The sequence below is a fragment of the Myxocyprinus asiaticus genome, chromosome 28 (assembly GCF_019703515.2).
Source record: "Myxocyprinus asiaticus isolate MX2 ecotype Aquarium Trade chromosome 28, UBuf_Myxa_2, whole genome shotgun sequence".
NCBI lineage: Eukaryota > Metazoa > Chordata > Actinopteri > Cypriniformes > Catostomidae > Myxocyprinus > Myxocyprinus asiaticus.
Window position 1 is genome coordinate 31269132 of NC_059371.1, and position 17843 is coordinate 31286974.

The 17843-nt window shown below is 36.7% G+C and overlaps 1 protein-coding gene across 1 annotated transcript; it reads left to right on the plus strand.

Annotated features, from left to right (window-relative positions):
* Window positions 1-8184: 8184 nt before the first annotated feature.
* On the plus strand, window positions 8185-16859 carry LOC127418522 (transmembrane and death domain protein 1-like). The gene is made up of 5 exons (XM_051659109.1): window positions 8185-8251; window positions 10471-10650; window positions 11345-11464; window positions 14486-14653; window positions 16503-16859. Exons 1-5 carry the CDS (start codon window positions 8185-8187, stop codon window positions 16817-16819), a joined length of 852 nt encoding a protein of 283 aa, XP_051515069.1. The 3' UTR covers window positions 16820-16859.
* The last annotated feature ends 984 nt before the right edge of the window (window positions 16860-17843 follow it).

Here is a 17843-nt window from a genome sequence, read left to right on the forward strand (position 1 = left end):
GTCTGCAGCTGATTGTTTGGCCAGGCAGAGTGACAAAGACTTGGAATGTGAATTTGTGTGACTATCCCCCCTCACACTGCATGCAGGATGTTTGTCTTAAACCATCCATTGACATACCTTTTGTTTTCTGCCAAAGTTTGACTTTGGTCAGTTAAACTACTGATTTTTTAAGGAGGAAGAGTCCCATTTCTTTGTGAGGATGTCTTTTTCAAGGTTTAGACAAGGTTGCAGAGCTCTTTATGGCATATATGTAACATACAGGCTTGTTACATGTGGACACGACCTACTGTAAATCTTTATGAGATGCATGCTTTGGTGACAAATTCAAACTAGTTTTGTTGGAGAAACATCAGTGGGCTAATTTATGCGCATTAAGTACTTGATAACACACACTGACAGTGCTCAGAGTGACACACCTGCAATAGAAATCTTATCTGATGGGATTTCAAACCTCCCCCTCTGGTTTAGAGTTCCCAGGGGACGAGAAGAAAAAAGTGAGAGATAATGCGTGGTCACAGGATGCTAAGGCAGCTTTGCAAACTCATCACAGAAGTTCATACTCTACAATGTGATTCTTTCAGTACATTAATTGAAATGGTAACACTTACAACAAGGTTACATTTGTTAAAATTAGTTAACTGTCCGGGTCAAACATCACCCGAAATAAAAAAATAGAATTTGTAATTTATTTATTTATTTATTTATTGCTAAGGGAAATATTTGTTTGGACCATTGTGACATTTTTTCATGGCAATTAAAATGGATAGTTCACCCAAAATTTCAAATTCTCTCATCATTTACTCACCCTCATGCCATCCCAGATGTGTATGACTTTCTTTCTTCTGCTGAACACAAACAAAGATTCTTAGGAGAATATCTCAACTCTGTAGGTCCTCACAATACAAGTGAACGGGTACCAACATTTTGAAGCTCCAAAATCCACATAAAGGCAACATAAGATTAATCCATATGACTCCAGAAGCGATATGATAAGTGAGAGTGATAAACAGATCAATATTTAAGTCCTCTTCTACTATAAATTCTCCTCCTTGCCTAGTGGTGATATTCACGAAGAATGTGAATCACCAAAAACAAAAGAAGAATGTGAAAGTAAAAAAAGAGATTGATAGTAAAAAAGGACTTAAACATTGATCTTTCTGTAACCCACACCTATCATATTGCTTCTGAAGACATGGATTTAACCACTGGAGACTTATGGATTACTTTTATTGCTGAATTATTGGTACCCATTCACTTGCATTGTGAGGTCCTACAGCACTGAAATATTATTCAAAAAATCTTCCTTTGTGTTCTGCAGAAGAAAGAAAGTCAAACACATCTGGGATGGCATGAGGGTGAGTAAATAATGAGAGATTTTTCATTTTGGGGTGAAGTATCTCTTTAAATACTTTAAAAAAATGGATATTAATTTAAGCTGATTTAAATAATAAAAAAGTATCATTGTATTACAGTAATAAGAATCACTTATTAAATTTGAGGTGGTCTGGGCATGTTTTTGTGAGATTCAAATTTTGATTACACAAGACAAGTGAGACAATCAACTCTCAATATGCATGTGCTTCCAATGAGGTTGTACTCCCAGATGATTGTGAGAATTAGTCCTCAGAAATTCCATTAGATCTGTAATCAGTCAAACCCCCACTGGCTCTTAACCACATGCCCATTGTCTTGTTTCAGAATGCCTATAGAAATCAACAGGAGGGGTGGGGCATTCCTGTTACGGTTCAGACTTGAGCTTACTGCACTTTGTAAAAAAAAAAAAAAAAGAAGAAAAAAAAAAGAAAAAAGTGTGCTTGTTGTGCCTCTTGCAGTTGTGATACAATGTGTGAGGAAGTTACAGCCATAAAGATCAACATCTGCGGCTGTTTGTCATATCAGCACAGGTAATGGTGCAGTTAAAACATGCAAAAGAAATGCCGTAAATTGAAGTATGAATTCACCCTACAGATTCACAAAATAAAGTGATTTAAAAATGTGTATGCATGTAGAAATCTACTAATAAACATTTATAGAGAACATAAAAGACTAAATGGACAATCATAAGAAAATATCTGTGTACTTAACAGCCTTTACAAGATTTAAAGCTTGTGCTAGCCATGCTTCAGCAACTTACAACATGGATCAATTAAACATGAATTATTGTAAAAATTAAATATATAGTGGTGTAAAATATTAAAACCAAACATGGAACATAAATTATATTTCATTTAAAATTACTATTGCAAAAGCCATTCACATTACATTTAGTGAGTTATAGACAGGCAGTGGTATTAGGTGTGGTTCAGATTTATGATAGAGAGGGGTGCGGTTTACAAAAAAAAGGCTCATTCCTATTGGTCGGTCACTGGTAGTAAAGTAGTGCTACCTGAAGCAGGTAGGCAAATAAAGACAGACCTGAGATAGAGGATCACAGTGTTGCTCATCATGCCTGCACTCCAACTCACAATGGGACCAGCTAAAAACCTTCCTTCCATCACACACTTTTTTTATATACTAAAGGCTCAAGCCTTTTTATTTTTGCAGGTTTTGAAAGGTTCCGTTTCTTTTTTTCTTTCTTTCTTTTTTTGGTTCAGAACTAAGTGGGTTTGGATCTAACACCATGTAAAAGGTGAGTGTGTGATCAAAAATCAAGGTAGGTACCATTAATCACAGCAAGTTTCTGATAAATTTAATTCATATAACATTTCAAACTATTTTGTTGAATCATTTGTTGTAAGTTGATCTTTAGTCATCCTGCTTGATAAACAAAATTGCTGCTTGGTGTACTTGCTGTAAAATGCTGTAAAAAAAAAAAAAATTATTCAAGAATTTCCTATTCTATTCAATTATGTTTTTAGATTTTAGTAACTTTAATAATAAGAACTCGTGATAATGTGCGAGTGGAAGGGTGAGTCAGATCAGTATCAAAAACACTTGGAAACCCCCCTCTTAGGCACACAAGCCTTTTTTGGGGGGTGGGGTTTGGGGTTGAGTTACACAGTGCTGAGAGTCAAAATGCACAGATTTTTTTGTGGATGACAAAGCAAACATGTAGGCCCTCGTACCTCTATGACCTACAGGCACAGAGGGAGAGACAGGTTTGGGCTCGCTAAAGGAAGAGGCTGAGTCACAGGGTACATTCCCGCGCACACTCTCTGAATCTCATAGTGACAATGGCCCCCATATACTGGAATAAACTGAGCCTACACAGTAAAACTGAGAAAACAAGTTTTTAACATCACTGATTAAATTAGGAAAATCCTACATTTGAATCTGAATTGAAAATTTTAATTTTCTATTTGCAATTTTACAATGAGTACACTGTTTTCAAATGGTCTGTAATTCCCATGTTTTCTTTATTAACACTGTCATATTCTTGTGTTATGTCAGACTGCATACAGGTATGGAAGGGGTGCCCTCCATGAAGTCTTAACAAGAGCTGCGGTACGGAGACTTATTTGTGCTCTGTGAATTCTATCCTTCATTCCACCGGAGTCTGTATAGCTGTCCAATCAGATTTCAGTGGTGTGAAGAGTAGGAGACATGGAAAAATCTCACCTCCTACAAGCTGACATTTTGGAAAAAGTTTCTTACTTGTGGTACTGCATTTGATTAACAGAAGAAAAAAAAATAACAGTACCGTTACAAGGTGAAATACAGGGTAAACATTTCAAGAGCTGAGTGCAACCACATGATTTAGAAAGTATGCATGACTAGTTTTCAGTAGTATCATTTGTTTGTGCTTTCATGCCTGCTTGGATCAATGTAGCGCGTGTTTCATGCTAAACACTGTGAATGTCAAGCCCCTTTCTTTGCCTTCCTAGCTGTCCTATAGTGCTGAGATGCTTTTAAGTTCACCATATCAAAACATCTGCTGTATGAAAAGCAACGTACTTCACCCTGCCCTTTAGCGCACTATGCTGGCACCAAACAACATGGCATGCTTGTTCACTGTCTAAGCAGAGGCAGGCGGGCTCTCTCTCTCTCACACACACACACACACACACACACACACACACACACACACACACACACAAGATTGAACTAGAAAAGAGATGCTTCAGAGTTCAGCCCTTATACACTCAACCCACACTAATAAACTCACTTCATGTGTAATCTGTTTATGTGATTTGCCCAATCCTGACAATAAACTTCAAGAATAAAACACAACACTTTTTCACTCCCCTGGCATTTGTAATATGGCTGCTTTTTAAATTGCGATTAGTCTACCAGATATTCTCTCTATGAACTGAACTTTGCACTCATGTGGTAACACTTGGGAATGATAGCTGTAAGCCTTTGAAATCATTCCACACAAAGCCAAAAAGAAGTTAACAGAGTTCTAAGTAAGCCAAGTGCATTGCAAGAAACCCCCAACTTTAGAGAAAACTCTAAAGTTTAACTTTCATGTCAATGCAAAGAAACTTTAAGGTACAGCTATGACTCGCTTTGAAACACAATCGCTTGTGACTTGAGTCCCCCTTTGGACAGACATTTTCAGTTGCTCCTCTGAAAATGAAAGGTAAATGCAAAGCTAGAGGTTTTTGCCCCGAGGTTATGCCTGTGGCTTCTCCAGTATAAAAACAAAAGTGCTTCCTTTCTCTTTTCACCGTTAAATCATGTTTAGACATGATCAACACTTTTTGGAAACCCTTGGTAATGACAGTGTTTGCTTGAAGTGGTGAATCAAGAAAATAACTAGAAAATATTACGCATTAAACAAACTTTTAAGCTTCCCTACATGTTATCAAAATACATGCTTATCTAAAGTTACAGTCTGCAGTTGTAACTGCAATAAGCTGTTTCATATAGCAATGTTCTCATATCTAAACAATCTTCAATCAACATGCAGCAAATACTTCATTTTAAGGTACTGGACTATGCAAGCCTATTTTAATTTGATGAGAGGGACCATGTTAACATCACACTTATAAAGGCTGGAATAGCATGTGTTTTGAAGCACAAACACATTTAATTTAATTTGCTGTGATTTAAATTTCTTTAGAATTGCTTGTTGAATTGAACTGATTTTCGCTTGGCAGACACTACAGTTGAATATTTCAACATCACTATTAAACACAAACAAACTTTAAAGCATACAGCATGTGAAAGAACAGTTTATCTCAACAGACCAACATTTTATTAAAAGCTGATCTAACTAAAGATGTTAACAGGGAAGTGTAACAAGAAAATGCACAAGCAATTACAAGCATCAGTAGTAGTCAACACATTGTATTTAGGACTGCACTAAAAAAAAATTGATATAGAATACATAGAATAAAGCTCATTTACGCCTGGAATCTCTCAAGTGATCTAGCACACTAATCTCACTGAGAATTCGACAACAGTAGCAGTGGCGTCTCAGGGTCATTATTTAGTGTGGGGCACAATCAATCACTTAATCAATTATTTGACCAATCTTTGAAATATTGATGAATAATTAAAAATTCTGTCTGTCATTTTGACAGATAAAAAAGAAACAAGAAAAAAAATGTAACCTTGTGCATCAGTTTTGACTTCACTCTTTGTCCTTCACATTCCCGCTGAACATGTGCCCTGTTTATTCCCTGGTATTAATATTCGTATTAGATGCGTATTAACTGGCACCATCATCATGTACATCTGGTATTGTGCATCTCTTTTGAGTTTAGATTTTGAGTAGATCTGATTTAATGACTGCATACATCAATCATTACTTCAGTGTGTTTATGTATGATCATAAAGCACAAACTACATAACAACAAAAAGAAAACACAAAAAAAGCAGCATATCATTTCAGCCAATTATGCATGCATTTAATAAGTGCATACATCATGTTTATAGCAGAATTGTCCATTATTTTAGCAGAGTAATTGTTAATTGAGCTTCACAGATGTGCTTCTCATGTTACAGTTTATGTTCATATCAGGGACTATGAAGTTCTGTGAACTAGTGCATGTGTGTATGCGCTTTAACTGGCAAAGTTTAAAAACCTAATTTTAGCGCAGTGGTTGGTTGATTGACAGGAAGAGTTTCATACTAGAACTCATTGGTTTCACCAGACTCAAACAAGGACAGTAAAAAAATCTATCATAAAAGCCTATCTACTGTCATGTATGTGCCATTATAATGGATGCTACGCCCCTCAATGCCCTAGTACTTATAAAATTAAAACAAGTATGACTGATAAAAATAGACCATGACAGAAATTTTACAGAGAGTGACGAATAAAGAAATTTTTTTAGGCAACCTCTGAACACGATGCCACACAAACATCCCAAATAATTTAATCTCAGCACAAAACACCACTAAGACGTGCACATCCACGTCAAAAAGCTCAAGTGACTGTGAAAGTAAACCACAAAAAGTCAAAGGGTGTGTGTGCATATAATCTCACTAACTCGAATGAACATCATAACAAAACTAATCAAAATGACAAACTCCCAATAATTAACAGTCATTGATATATAATACAAACCAATGCATCAACAACACAGCACCTCAACACAATGGCATACAATTCAATCAAATGATGAACGGTGCTTAACTAATCCAACCAACAGCACATTAGAAAAAATGAGCTTTTAAAACTTACCAGTGAAGTTCACTACGCAGGTCTGCAGTCAAGAGCGGTATCTTCTGATGCTCATGTCAACAGTTGACATAAATATGATCTAAGCTTTTGATTGGCTCAGGGGCAAAGGCAAACTAGCCCCTCAGGCCATCATTGAATGCTCGTTGCACATGCGCATGACGTTCTCCAGATCTTCGTTGATTAACATTGAGGATGAAGGGCTAGCCCCACGCATAGCAAATGAGAATGATTAAATGGTTTTTACGCAACATACCTTAATAATAATATAATTTCTCAAAAGAATATATACTTTTTTCTTGTATAATGGACATAAAACACATTTAAGTTGCGGAAAATATATTATTTCTTAAAATAAATGTATGATGATGCCATGCAATTTGCTCAACAGGCCCCACTTGCCCCTAATGTAGAGACCCCACTGAACAGTAGGTCAAAAGTTCTGCTGCTGAAATCAGTCTGTTTTTTACTAAAATTCGAACCATTGCCCCTAGTGGCTGAAGCTGGAAGTGTTGTTGAATGTATGGGCATACATGAGCTCCAGCTTCTGAGAAGGCTCTATCTGTATCCTGCAAGACTACTACAAAACACGCCCACTACAAGTTACACCCCCTCCAAAAAAAACAGCAAAATCCTGAAGTCTTAGAACAGTTGGATGCCACATTCATACACTGTGTTTGTTGTGTTTATTTGGAGTCCTGCAGCAACCCTACACCTATCCATAACTCTAAGTTTGTAAAATCATTAAATAGTCAACAGAAATGCATATTTTATTAACCATATGGCCTAACCCAAACCCCAACCCAACCATCAGTGGAGTAAAAATTTAATTTTAGAACGAAATGCATTCTCTGAATCACGCTTCTCATTGATTATAAATGTGACAACTTCCTGGTTCCCATGGAACCAGTACCTGTGTCTCTGAGGCTGTTCGCACAATTCACAATCAGTAGCATCACAGGAAAAGGTAAACACATTTTAATTGATTCAAAAATGTCTAAGAGGGGATGACAATTGTCAATAATTCTACGGAATATCTAAAGAAGGTTTCACACATTCAACTCAATACCTCAAGCTTAAAATGAGATTTTGGGGCACTGAGATATGTAAATAACTCTTGGTTTATTTAAAAAAATAAAAATAAGTCTATTTTATTTATAGACTATTCTAAGTGTAACAAGGCTACTTAATTTAATATGTCAGCTATAAGGAAATAAAACTGATCAGATTCTGAAGTATAAAAAAAGACTTGATAATAAGTATTTTAAAATATGTTTTATGTCTTAAGCAAATATTCATCTCTAGGTCCAAAATATTGCTTGTTCTAAATGCACATTTATGGTGTTTATTAACTCAAATCCTCAGGGGTGAAGGAAAAAGTGAAAGAGGATAAGGAGAAATGGAAGGCATCCTTGCTGAAGACCTTGACTATTTCAGGCCGTGACGATCATGGCCTCCAGCACTGAATGTACCTTCAGAAGAAGCTGGCCAAACAGAGCCATTGGTTTAGAGAACAGATGACTGTTTAGTTTCAAATTCCACAAGCGATGACTCAAGATTACAGAACTCTGAGGTGATTTGAAAATAAATACAAAACTAGGATTTCCGTTACAATGCAGCCATCGTTTCTCTGCTTCATCCTCCTCCTCTTGAACAGCCCAAGTCTTGCTAAAGATACAGGTGAGTGGTGATTGCTTACAGCAGTCACATACGTATAACATACAGAAAAAAAAGAAAGTTCTGAGTGACTGATCCACCTGCAGTGTGGTATTGACATGAGAGGATGGTTTATTCGTTAAAGGTGACAGTGATGGAAGGGGGAAATATGTCTCTTCTATCACACATCGGCGTTAATTAATTACACCTCTTCCCTGCGATGTCACGCGTCTGCTTCTCATGCTGTTCGCAGCTCTGCTATACATTCCTCAAAGGATGGTATCAGCTGCAGTCATAACAGCTGCCTTAAAGACTGTCAAGCATGATATAGGTAGAACTAGAAAGGTATTCAAAGCAAGAGTCACGACTATGCTTGTTTGTGTATGTCTACACAGAATGTATATTTTTGTGTTGGAGCTGCAGAGGGGGTGGTGTGGTTATCCAGTATCAATTAAAGTTCTACTTTAGAAACACTTAAATGGATAGTTCCCCCAAAAATGAAAATTCTGACACCTTTTACTCACCCTCATGTTTAAACTCGTATGACTTTGTTCCTTCCATAGAACACACACACAAAAAAAAGATGTTAGTCAGAAAGTAAAGGCCTATTCACATCAAATTCATGATGAATTTGCAAGACGAACTGCAGACAAAAGGTCTATTCACACCGAGACCAAAACGAATAAAATTAAAAACAAATTTCAACCCTGAACAGTAGAATGTTCTTCAAACATTTATTCTGGTGAATGGATCTTCAAACATTTATTCTGGTGCATGGACCTTCAAACATTTATTCTGGTGAATGGATCTTTAAGCATTCAGCTGTCAATGCGTGAGATTCATATATTTAACGCTGTTAAGGCATTTACAGTATTTACCTAATTTGGCATAAATGTTTCATTATGTTCTTTCCATGTTTTAATGCATTTTGAGGACCAATGAATTTGTGTTTTTTTGTGCAAATGAAGGAGTAAAGAGCACTGTTGCACACTTCCAGTCTTTATATTTATGAATGTACTTTGCTACAAGTATATTCCAAATGATCTCCCAAAACCAGCTTCTCTTTTTTAATGCCTGGATTATATAACACAAGGTACAGTGATATAAATACCTGTGAAATAATGTAAATTAATTAAAGTAGGTATAGTATAAATAAAATATGATGCATAACATTCAAAATAATATAAAAGAAAACAATGCCTCATGGTCTTTTCTTTACTTAATTATTGTGTATTTGTATTAAATTAAGGGTTCTTGTGCTTGGGGAAATAAAGATCACCATTACAGGAATACTTTGTTATTTTATCCCTGCAATAAAATAGTAGTGAAGTTCAGCATTTTGCTTGTCTACACTCATAGTCAAGTATTGCATGTAAAGAGTCTTTTTATGTGATATTTTACCACGAGATTAGTTCAAACTATTTGCAGAACATTGCCGAACCTCACTGCAATTTTTAATGCCTGGATAATATAACAGGCACAATAATATACATATTAAATAATGTACATTATGACAAAACACAGGTTATATTATATAACATGAGGTATCAGCACATTACATAAATATTCTAAAAAAGAAAGAATGTGTTTACAGCATCAGTATTATTTATTTACTGCATATTTGCATTGAATTAAGATTTTTTGTGCATGAGATGAGTAAAAGAGCATGGCATCTGTGTTTGCCAGTTAATTTAGCTCCACCAACTCGCTGGATTGTGCAGCAACAGTGACTTTGTAAAAATGAAAAAAAGCTCAAATCTCTTTGGTCAGTCGGTTTTCATCATAGTCTGAGGAAAAAAATTGGTCTGCTCTCCATAAAAATAAAAAAACCCTTCAGATTGTCCGTGGACGATCTGTCGGACCCGATGTGAATAGCTCCATGGGAATCCATTGTTCCAAGTCAAAAGCTTGTTCAGAACGAGCATTCAAACGAAAATTTGGTCTTGGTGTGAATAGGCCTTTAGCCTCAGTCACCATTCACTTTTATTGTAAAAAATTAAATAAAAATATAAAGATATACATTTTGAAATAAAACTTAAAATGAAAATAAAATTTAAAGGTGACTGAGGTTAACATGCTGCCTAACACCTTCTTTTGTGGTCCATAAAACAAACAAAGTCAATCATGTTTGGAACAACAACAGGTTAGTAAATGATGACAGAATTAAATTTTTGCAAGAACTATCCTGCTAACTCCCTGGTTCTCTGCTCTGGTGGGATCCGGTTTATTTTCGTCTACCACAGTGGAAGAGAACATTGGACCTCACCAGCTGGATCGTCTGGTGGAGCTGCTGACAGCTCGGGAGTGTGAGGAGCTCATCTCTGCCCTCTCCCATACCGAGGAGAACATCTTCCAACACTTGGATCGACTGTCCGCAGAAAGGAACCAGTTAACACTTCACTCAAGGAGACGAAGAAATATAGGTATTTTAAAGGGATATTACACCAAAAAACTCATAAAGTTCCAAACCTGCATGTCTTTCTTCCATTAAACACAACAAAAAAAAAAAACAACAAAAAAAATATGTTAGGCAGAATGTTAGCCTCAGTCACCATTCACTTTCAATGTGTCTGTTTTCCATACAATGAAAGTAAATGGTGACTGAAGATAGCATTCTACCTTACATCTCCTTTTTTGTGTTTTACGGAAGAAAAGTAAGTCATAAGAGTTTGGAACAACACTGAGGTGAGTAAATGATGACATAATTTTAATTTCTGGCTGAACTATGCCTTTAAAATAACTACTTATTTGTTTTTGATTTTGTTTTTTGCTGGTGAAATCCAGTAGCACAATGCGAGGTGTGACACGACAAATAGTAAATGCAGAGCTCATAGACAAATAATGTATACAGCATAATGTATATCTCAACTATAATGCAGAGGGCACACTCTCAGCAGTCTACTCATGTACCGTTGAGAGGTCCACTCAAGAGACATCTCAACCAAACTAATTATGTTGAGGTGATTCCTTTTCATCAGAAATTAAATGTATTGAGGCAGAGGGACATGATTAAATTGTTTAATTGCCTGTAAAATTCAAGAGTCATTCTTTCTATTACTGGCTGCTCTCCCTCTGACTGTCTAGACCATGTTTGTGTTGTGTATGTGTTATTTTCAGACCAGAAGCCCCCCTGTCGCTCAACCCTTAAGGACTGGCTGCAGACTCATGGCAAGCAGATATACTATGACAGGCTGTCCCGTGCACTGCAGCAGATCGGCAGAACTGACATCGCCATAGGTCAGCTGCACGCACACAAAATGGACGCATACATATTGCACTCAAAAACTAAATAATGATTTCAAGTCATTTCTTCTCTACTGAGAGCATTAAGTACATGTGGTCTGATAAATGATTTACTGTGAGCACACTGTCAGATGTACAGTGTAAGCGATAGAAAAACAAGGATGATTATTTTAGGCAACTTTTGACAGATTTTTTACTATTTAATAGGAATATCATAAAATACTAATACATCGATTATTGACTGGCACGTTATTTTCTCGATATGCTTTTGAGGTATCGATATGTTAAAATTAGCTGCCATTTAAATCAGAAGCCTTAATGTTTAATGTAGTCTGTGGATTTGTTGTGGATAATGTTATGTTATGGCGGATGATCAAATTGGGAGAGTTTTGGGGAAAGGGCTAAAGAAGCGAAGTTTGGAGTCATTTTGGATTCTTGGTTGATAGAGCTGGCCAGTATGAACAGATATCATGGCCAATGACAGGTATGTGCAGCAAATGGCAACAAACAGGTACAACCAACAATTGCGAAAGTTTTGAACCCTTGGAAGAAATAATCAATTAATTCGCCACAAGCCAAGAAGTTAACAAATTTAAGTTTATAAAAAAAAGTTTATAATCGGCGATCTGCAGCCATTTAACGTGGTGGAGAGTCCCTTTACCTAAACAAATTAAACCGAAACCTGCCACTCACACTTCTACTAACATTGTGTTAAGAAAATGTATGAAGAGACAAAGACTATTGTACAACGAGTAGCCCTATTTAGAAAAATGAAAATATAGATCGATAATCATCAGAAAAACTTTCTGAATATCAATTCATGAAAAAGGCATCAATCCCAAGCCTACTAATTAATAAAACTGACAGTCATCGGTAATGATTACGAGATGTGCATTCATTAGAGATGCACTGATGTATTGGCCAAACATCGGTATCAGCTAACAAATGCCATTATCTGACATCAGCTCAACATCATCGGACATCATCAGCGAATTGTTTCCTGTCAATACGGGCCAGAAAAAACGCCTCAGACAATTATCCTACAACTTGTGCTGTGTGTGAAAGAAAATGTCTCTTGTGCGTAATTACTTTAAATTGGGTGCCAATGACAGCAGAGTTGCAATCTGTAAGCTTTCCACTGCTAGAATTTCACGAGGTGGAACTACCACTAAACCTTAACACAACTAATTTGATAACTCACCTTAAAGCTCCACACAGCAAGGAATATGATGAGTTTTTAACTTTTTAATTTAAAAAAAAATAAGAAATCTTACCAGTCAAACATGAGGCTATTCAGAATTCAGTTAATCTGAGTTAAGAATGTTAATGTACACTAATAATTGTTTAGTCAATGTGTAGTTTAGTTAAATAGTTGTTTCACTGTTTTAGTTATTACTGAGAACAGTTACTCTGAAACATGGAAGACATGTAAAGACAAAAATAATAAGGTTATTATTTAAATATATTTCAAGGTTTTATAATTAGTAATCAGTGATTTGAAACAAGGCATTAAAAAAAGCAGAATCACCATACTATCAGTATCAGCAAATGTTGTTCTAAATAATCAGATACTGGTATTGGCACACAAATTTTGTATCGGTGCATCCCTAGTTTTCATGTATTCCTACTTAATCCCTAATGTCAACATCCAAAATATATGAAACTCAAACGTTATGCCCAAGTTGTCCCCATCAATTTCCCTGATTTCCACACTTCCTAGAATTTCAAACAACTCTGTATATTGTACTGTTTTTGTAAAATAATAGGAAGATATAATGCAATGTGAGATTCTGAGGTGATCATCCAAGTTCACAGTCTGAGGAATTGCCTTAACATGATGTCATCTGTCTTGCATCTGTCAGCTGTGCACATAAGCATGTGCATGAGCAGGCACATAAAATCCTGTTGATCACAACGCAATATTGTGAACTGTTACTCATTGCTCCTCAGTTCTCAAAACTTTGTGTAAACTCAATTCACAGGGGTATCAAGATGATCAAATAACATTCAGTAATATCACCTAAACCACCTGAATTCCCCACTAACATCTGCATTTGGCCATAAAACAAGTTTTTGTCAGAAACAAAACTGCTGAATAGACAAAAAAGATACAGAGCTTTTCATCAGCTTTCTATTGTATTTGCACACCATTGATGCAATAAGCATCAAGCTAATAAGAGTAATCTATCTTAAACTGTTGTCCAAAAGATGAAGTTCAGCAAAGCATACTGCTATTTTTTTATATATTTCGGATGGGACGCACTTTGCACCCTGTCGCTCATCTGGCAGTGATTGTGGTCCGATGTGCGGGCGACTCCACAGTCGAATGGCATCGGATATGAGAAGGTGCAAATGATCTGACAGCAGGCTTGGTGGAGCTGACACCAAATTCACTATATGCCATCTGTTCCTTTCATCAACTCCGTTAAAGAGAGAGAGAGAGGGAGAAAGGGATAAACAGAGAGGAAGAGGGGGGAAAATGACAGGCTCGACAGCCCAAGAACATCCTTCAGTCAAAGTGGAAAATAAAAGCGATTTCTCTGCAAAAATAGAAGCTGATGCGTACAGAAAATGTACAATGTGGCAATTACGAGAGCTTTAATTGCCAGCCTGTAAATGGGCTATGATGAGGAGTAGCCATTCAGCAAACAGCACCTTGGATAAATTGCGTCCTTATGCTCCGGCATGTGTTGCTTCATTATACTTGGTACATTTATTGGGCCCGGCATTCTTAGTTAATCACATTTCAAGGGTTCATGGAGGCCATTATTGTATGTTTGATTTCTTAATGTGCTGCAAGAATTATGTTGTGTCTTGAATGAATATGAAATGACTGTCACGAATAAACAGCTGGTAGAGCTGCAGGCAGCTTAAAAGCATAGTTGTCATGAAGTAATGAAGTGAATTCATATTAAATCCATATGAGGGTGCAGAGTGAAGACAAGAGCCACGCTGGACTAAACACAACTAGACTAGAAGTAAATGCTGGGTTTGAATGTGCTCTTTTTCTTTAAGAGGTGGGTAAGAACATCAACCAGGATAAAACTCTTGCCATGCAGAAATATGTGGAGGGGTACCATAAACTTGTTAGCAAGATGACCGCTGACCTGGAGAAGCCCCAATTGGAAAATATCGAGGATCATGAGGACCATGAGAAGGTGATGCAGTACTCTGCAAAACAGGGTGAGGGGCCTCAACATCTTTTAGAAGTAGTAATTTATTGTTCTTGATTGGTGTCTCAACCAAGATAAAGTGCATTAAATCATTTGAGTGATATTTTTTATTGATAATTTTCTCAATAAGTCAATAAGAAATCAAATTAACCCAAATTATTTTATTAATGCACATTCCTGGTCCCATTGTGCACAATTTGGTGTACCTTAAAAAACAAGTTCCAAACAAAGTTGGTCTTCACAATCTTTAATTTAAAAAGTAATAACTTGCTCCGCCTTTTAAATTACTTACCTTTTCGGCTGACATCAATACCTTATAAAAACATTTTATCTATTCAAAATGGACAAAATTAAAGGGATAGTTCACCCAAAAATGAAAATTCTCTCATCATTTACTCACCCTCATGCCATCACAGATGTGTATGACTTTCTTTCATCTGCTGAACACAAGTGAAGATTTTTTAGAAGAATTTCTCAGCTCTGTAGGTCCATACAATGCTAGTGAATCAGTGGCAAAAAATTTTAAGCTCCAACATCCACATAAGGGCAACATAAAACACTGGTGGTTAAATCTCCACTCTCCTTCTGCATTTGGTGTTTCACATTCTTCATGCACATCACTCCCTACTGGGCAAGATGAAGAATTCATGATTAAAAATGACTTAAATATTGATCTGTTTCTCACCCACACCTATCTGTCTGAACACATGGATTTAACCACTTAAGTCATATGGACTAGTTTCATGCTCCCTTTATGTGGATTTTGGAACTTCAAACTTTTGGCACCTGTTCACTTTCATTGTGAGGACCTACAGAGCTGAGATATTCTTCTAAAAATCTTAATTTGTGTTCTGCATAAGAAAGTCATACACATCTGGGATGCCAGGAGGGTGAGTAAATCATGAGAGAATTTTCATTTTTGGGTGAACTATCCCTTTAAGTCCCTACATTTCCATTCTTGTTTCACTAGTAAATATGTCAAATTATGGAAGTAAAATGGGATGCGAATGCTGTTACATATGTAACATATTTACCATTAAGCAAATAAAGTGAGCACTTTGTTAAAAGGATCATCAATAAATTTACATTTTGTCATCATTTCCTCACCCATAAGCTGTTTCAAGATATAAGGAAATCACAGCCTTTGTCACCATTCACTTTCATTGCATCATTTCACTGCAGTGAATGGTGACTGAGGCTGTCATTCTGCCAAACACATCCTTTTGTCTTCTACAGAAAAAATAAATCAGTCACACTTTATATTAGGTGGCCTTAACTACTATGTACAAACATTAAATACATACAAGACTATGTATTTACTGTGTAACTACATGCTGACCTGCAAAATGCCCACATTTGCTGCTACTGAGGTTGAGGTACGGGTAGGTTTAGGAGTAAGAATAGGGTTAGGGTTTGGATTAGGGGTTAGAGTTAGGTTTTGGGGTAAGGGTTGTGTTAGGGTTAGGAGTAAAGTTAACAGTGTAACTACAAATTTAATTAAATGCGAGTACTTTAAATGTAATTACAATGCAACAACATATATGTATATAATAAGTACATTGTATCAAATGGTGAAGTACACAGTAGTTAAGGCCACCTAATATAAAGTGGGTCCAATAAATCCATAAAGGAACATCATGAGGGTGAGTACATTTTTTATTTTTGCATGAAATATCCTTTTAATATACCATTTCTGTAAACACAGCAACTGAATGTTAACTACTTTGGCAACTTCCGACTATTCAAAATCAAAATTGCAGCATCTCTTTTGGTTAACAATCAAAAGCTTGAGAATTGCAAGTAACTTGTCTCAAAAGGACGAATCATGCTAACCATTATTGTCACTGATTGGTTGACAGCCAGAGGGTTCACCTGGAAAGACGTAGATTTAGTGGTGAAGAGGAAACCTGTGCCACCATTTCAGCACCAACTGCTAGACAGAACATGGCCACTACTTTACGGCCTCCTCTTTGGATTTGTCGGTGCACTGTTCACAAGTTTGTCCATCCTGCTTATCAGCATATATTTATCCCAAGGCACCTCAAACAAATCCAAGACTATCCATCAACGCCATCGTTGTCCACTCCTCAGAGTTATGACATCATCAGAGAACAGAGGTGCTGTCCAGAAAACACCAGAAGAGAGGCTCCATAGTACTGGGAATTCAGAACAATAACGAAGCCATGATCATCCTTATGAAATTCAATATTAAACTACTCTGCCTTTGATGGCTGATTATGAGCCACTGCACGTCCATTAAAATAGTTTCGACTGGCTATTATCTTATCTGTGTGCTATTTAAACTACATCAGAAATTAGTGAGACATTCCAACACCTCCAGTTCCAACAGTTCCCAGTGCCTCTTATAAAGATATTTTTGCAATAAAGCACCTGACAGAACATAATGACAGCAATCTGTTACCTCCATTGAGACCGCTGCCATTGTCCTGTCAGTATTTTGATGGCGTGTGCAGGGAAGCTGTACTGGAATGCAGCTCATCCAGAAGCCTAGCTGCTGTTGCCTTGACAATCTTAGCACTTCCTGTTTCCAGAATGTGACAGTGCTGGTGTGCTTGTCTGAAACTGAGGAAAAACTAATTATCCAACCTGGCTCCTTCTCCCCTGAGCTTGCACATACCCCCTGAAGCAATCCACAAGCCTAATAACAATGACAATGCCTGCAGACAATGCAGTCTGTACCACAGCCTAAGAGAGACAGGATAGACTGGGTGGTACGGCATAAAAACACACAGGAGAGAATGTCAGATGGTTGGAATGGGGTACAGCAAAGACTAAGGATGCATATCAATCAGTTCCCTAGTTCAGTAGTCAGGGCACTGATCAGTGAGTCGGCCATTTTTAGGGCTGTCTCATTTGCAAAATCGTTCCAGTGCACTGAAATGTTTGCTCCCTAAAAAATATCACAATGCACCATTAAATCGTTGCTCACTATATTCACTTACCGGAAAAGTCGTAATGTCTTCTGAAGTCTTTCAAGTCGTTAGAAGACGAGCACAAGTGAAAACTATGAAGTCTAATCCTTATTTTATCTTTAAAAGATGTTGTTTGTAATGTCTATCATTCATAATTACCATGAAAGTGAAACAACCTTTTAAATATTTGAGTTGTTAAAAGGTTTAAAATACACTCCCATATATTTTTATTTCTTTATTTGCGCCATTTATCTGTTATAATAACAC

Bases quoted from the DNA above. Each gene is read 5' to 3' on its own strand.
- LOC127418522 (XM_051659109.1), top strand. From the start codon at position 8,185: ATGCAGCCATCGTTTCTCTGCTTCATCCTCCTCCTCTTGAACAGCCCA. The intron at 8,252-10,470 runs GTGAGTGGTGAT...CGTCTACCACAG, and splicing joins AAGTCTTGCTAAAGATACAG to TGGAAGAGAACATTGGACCT. The intron at 11,465-14,485 runs GTCAGCTGCACG...TTTTTCTTTAAG, and splicing joins CAGAACTGACATCGCCATAG to AGGTGGGTAAGAACATCAAC.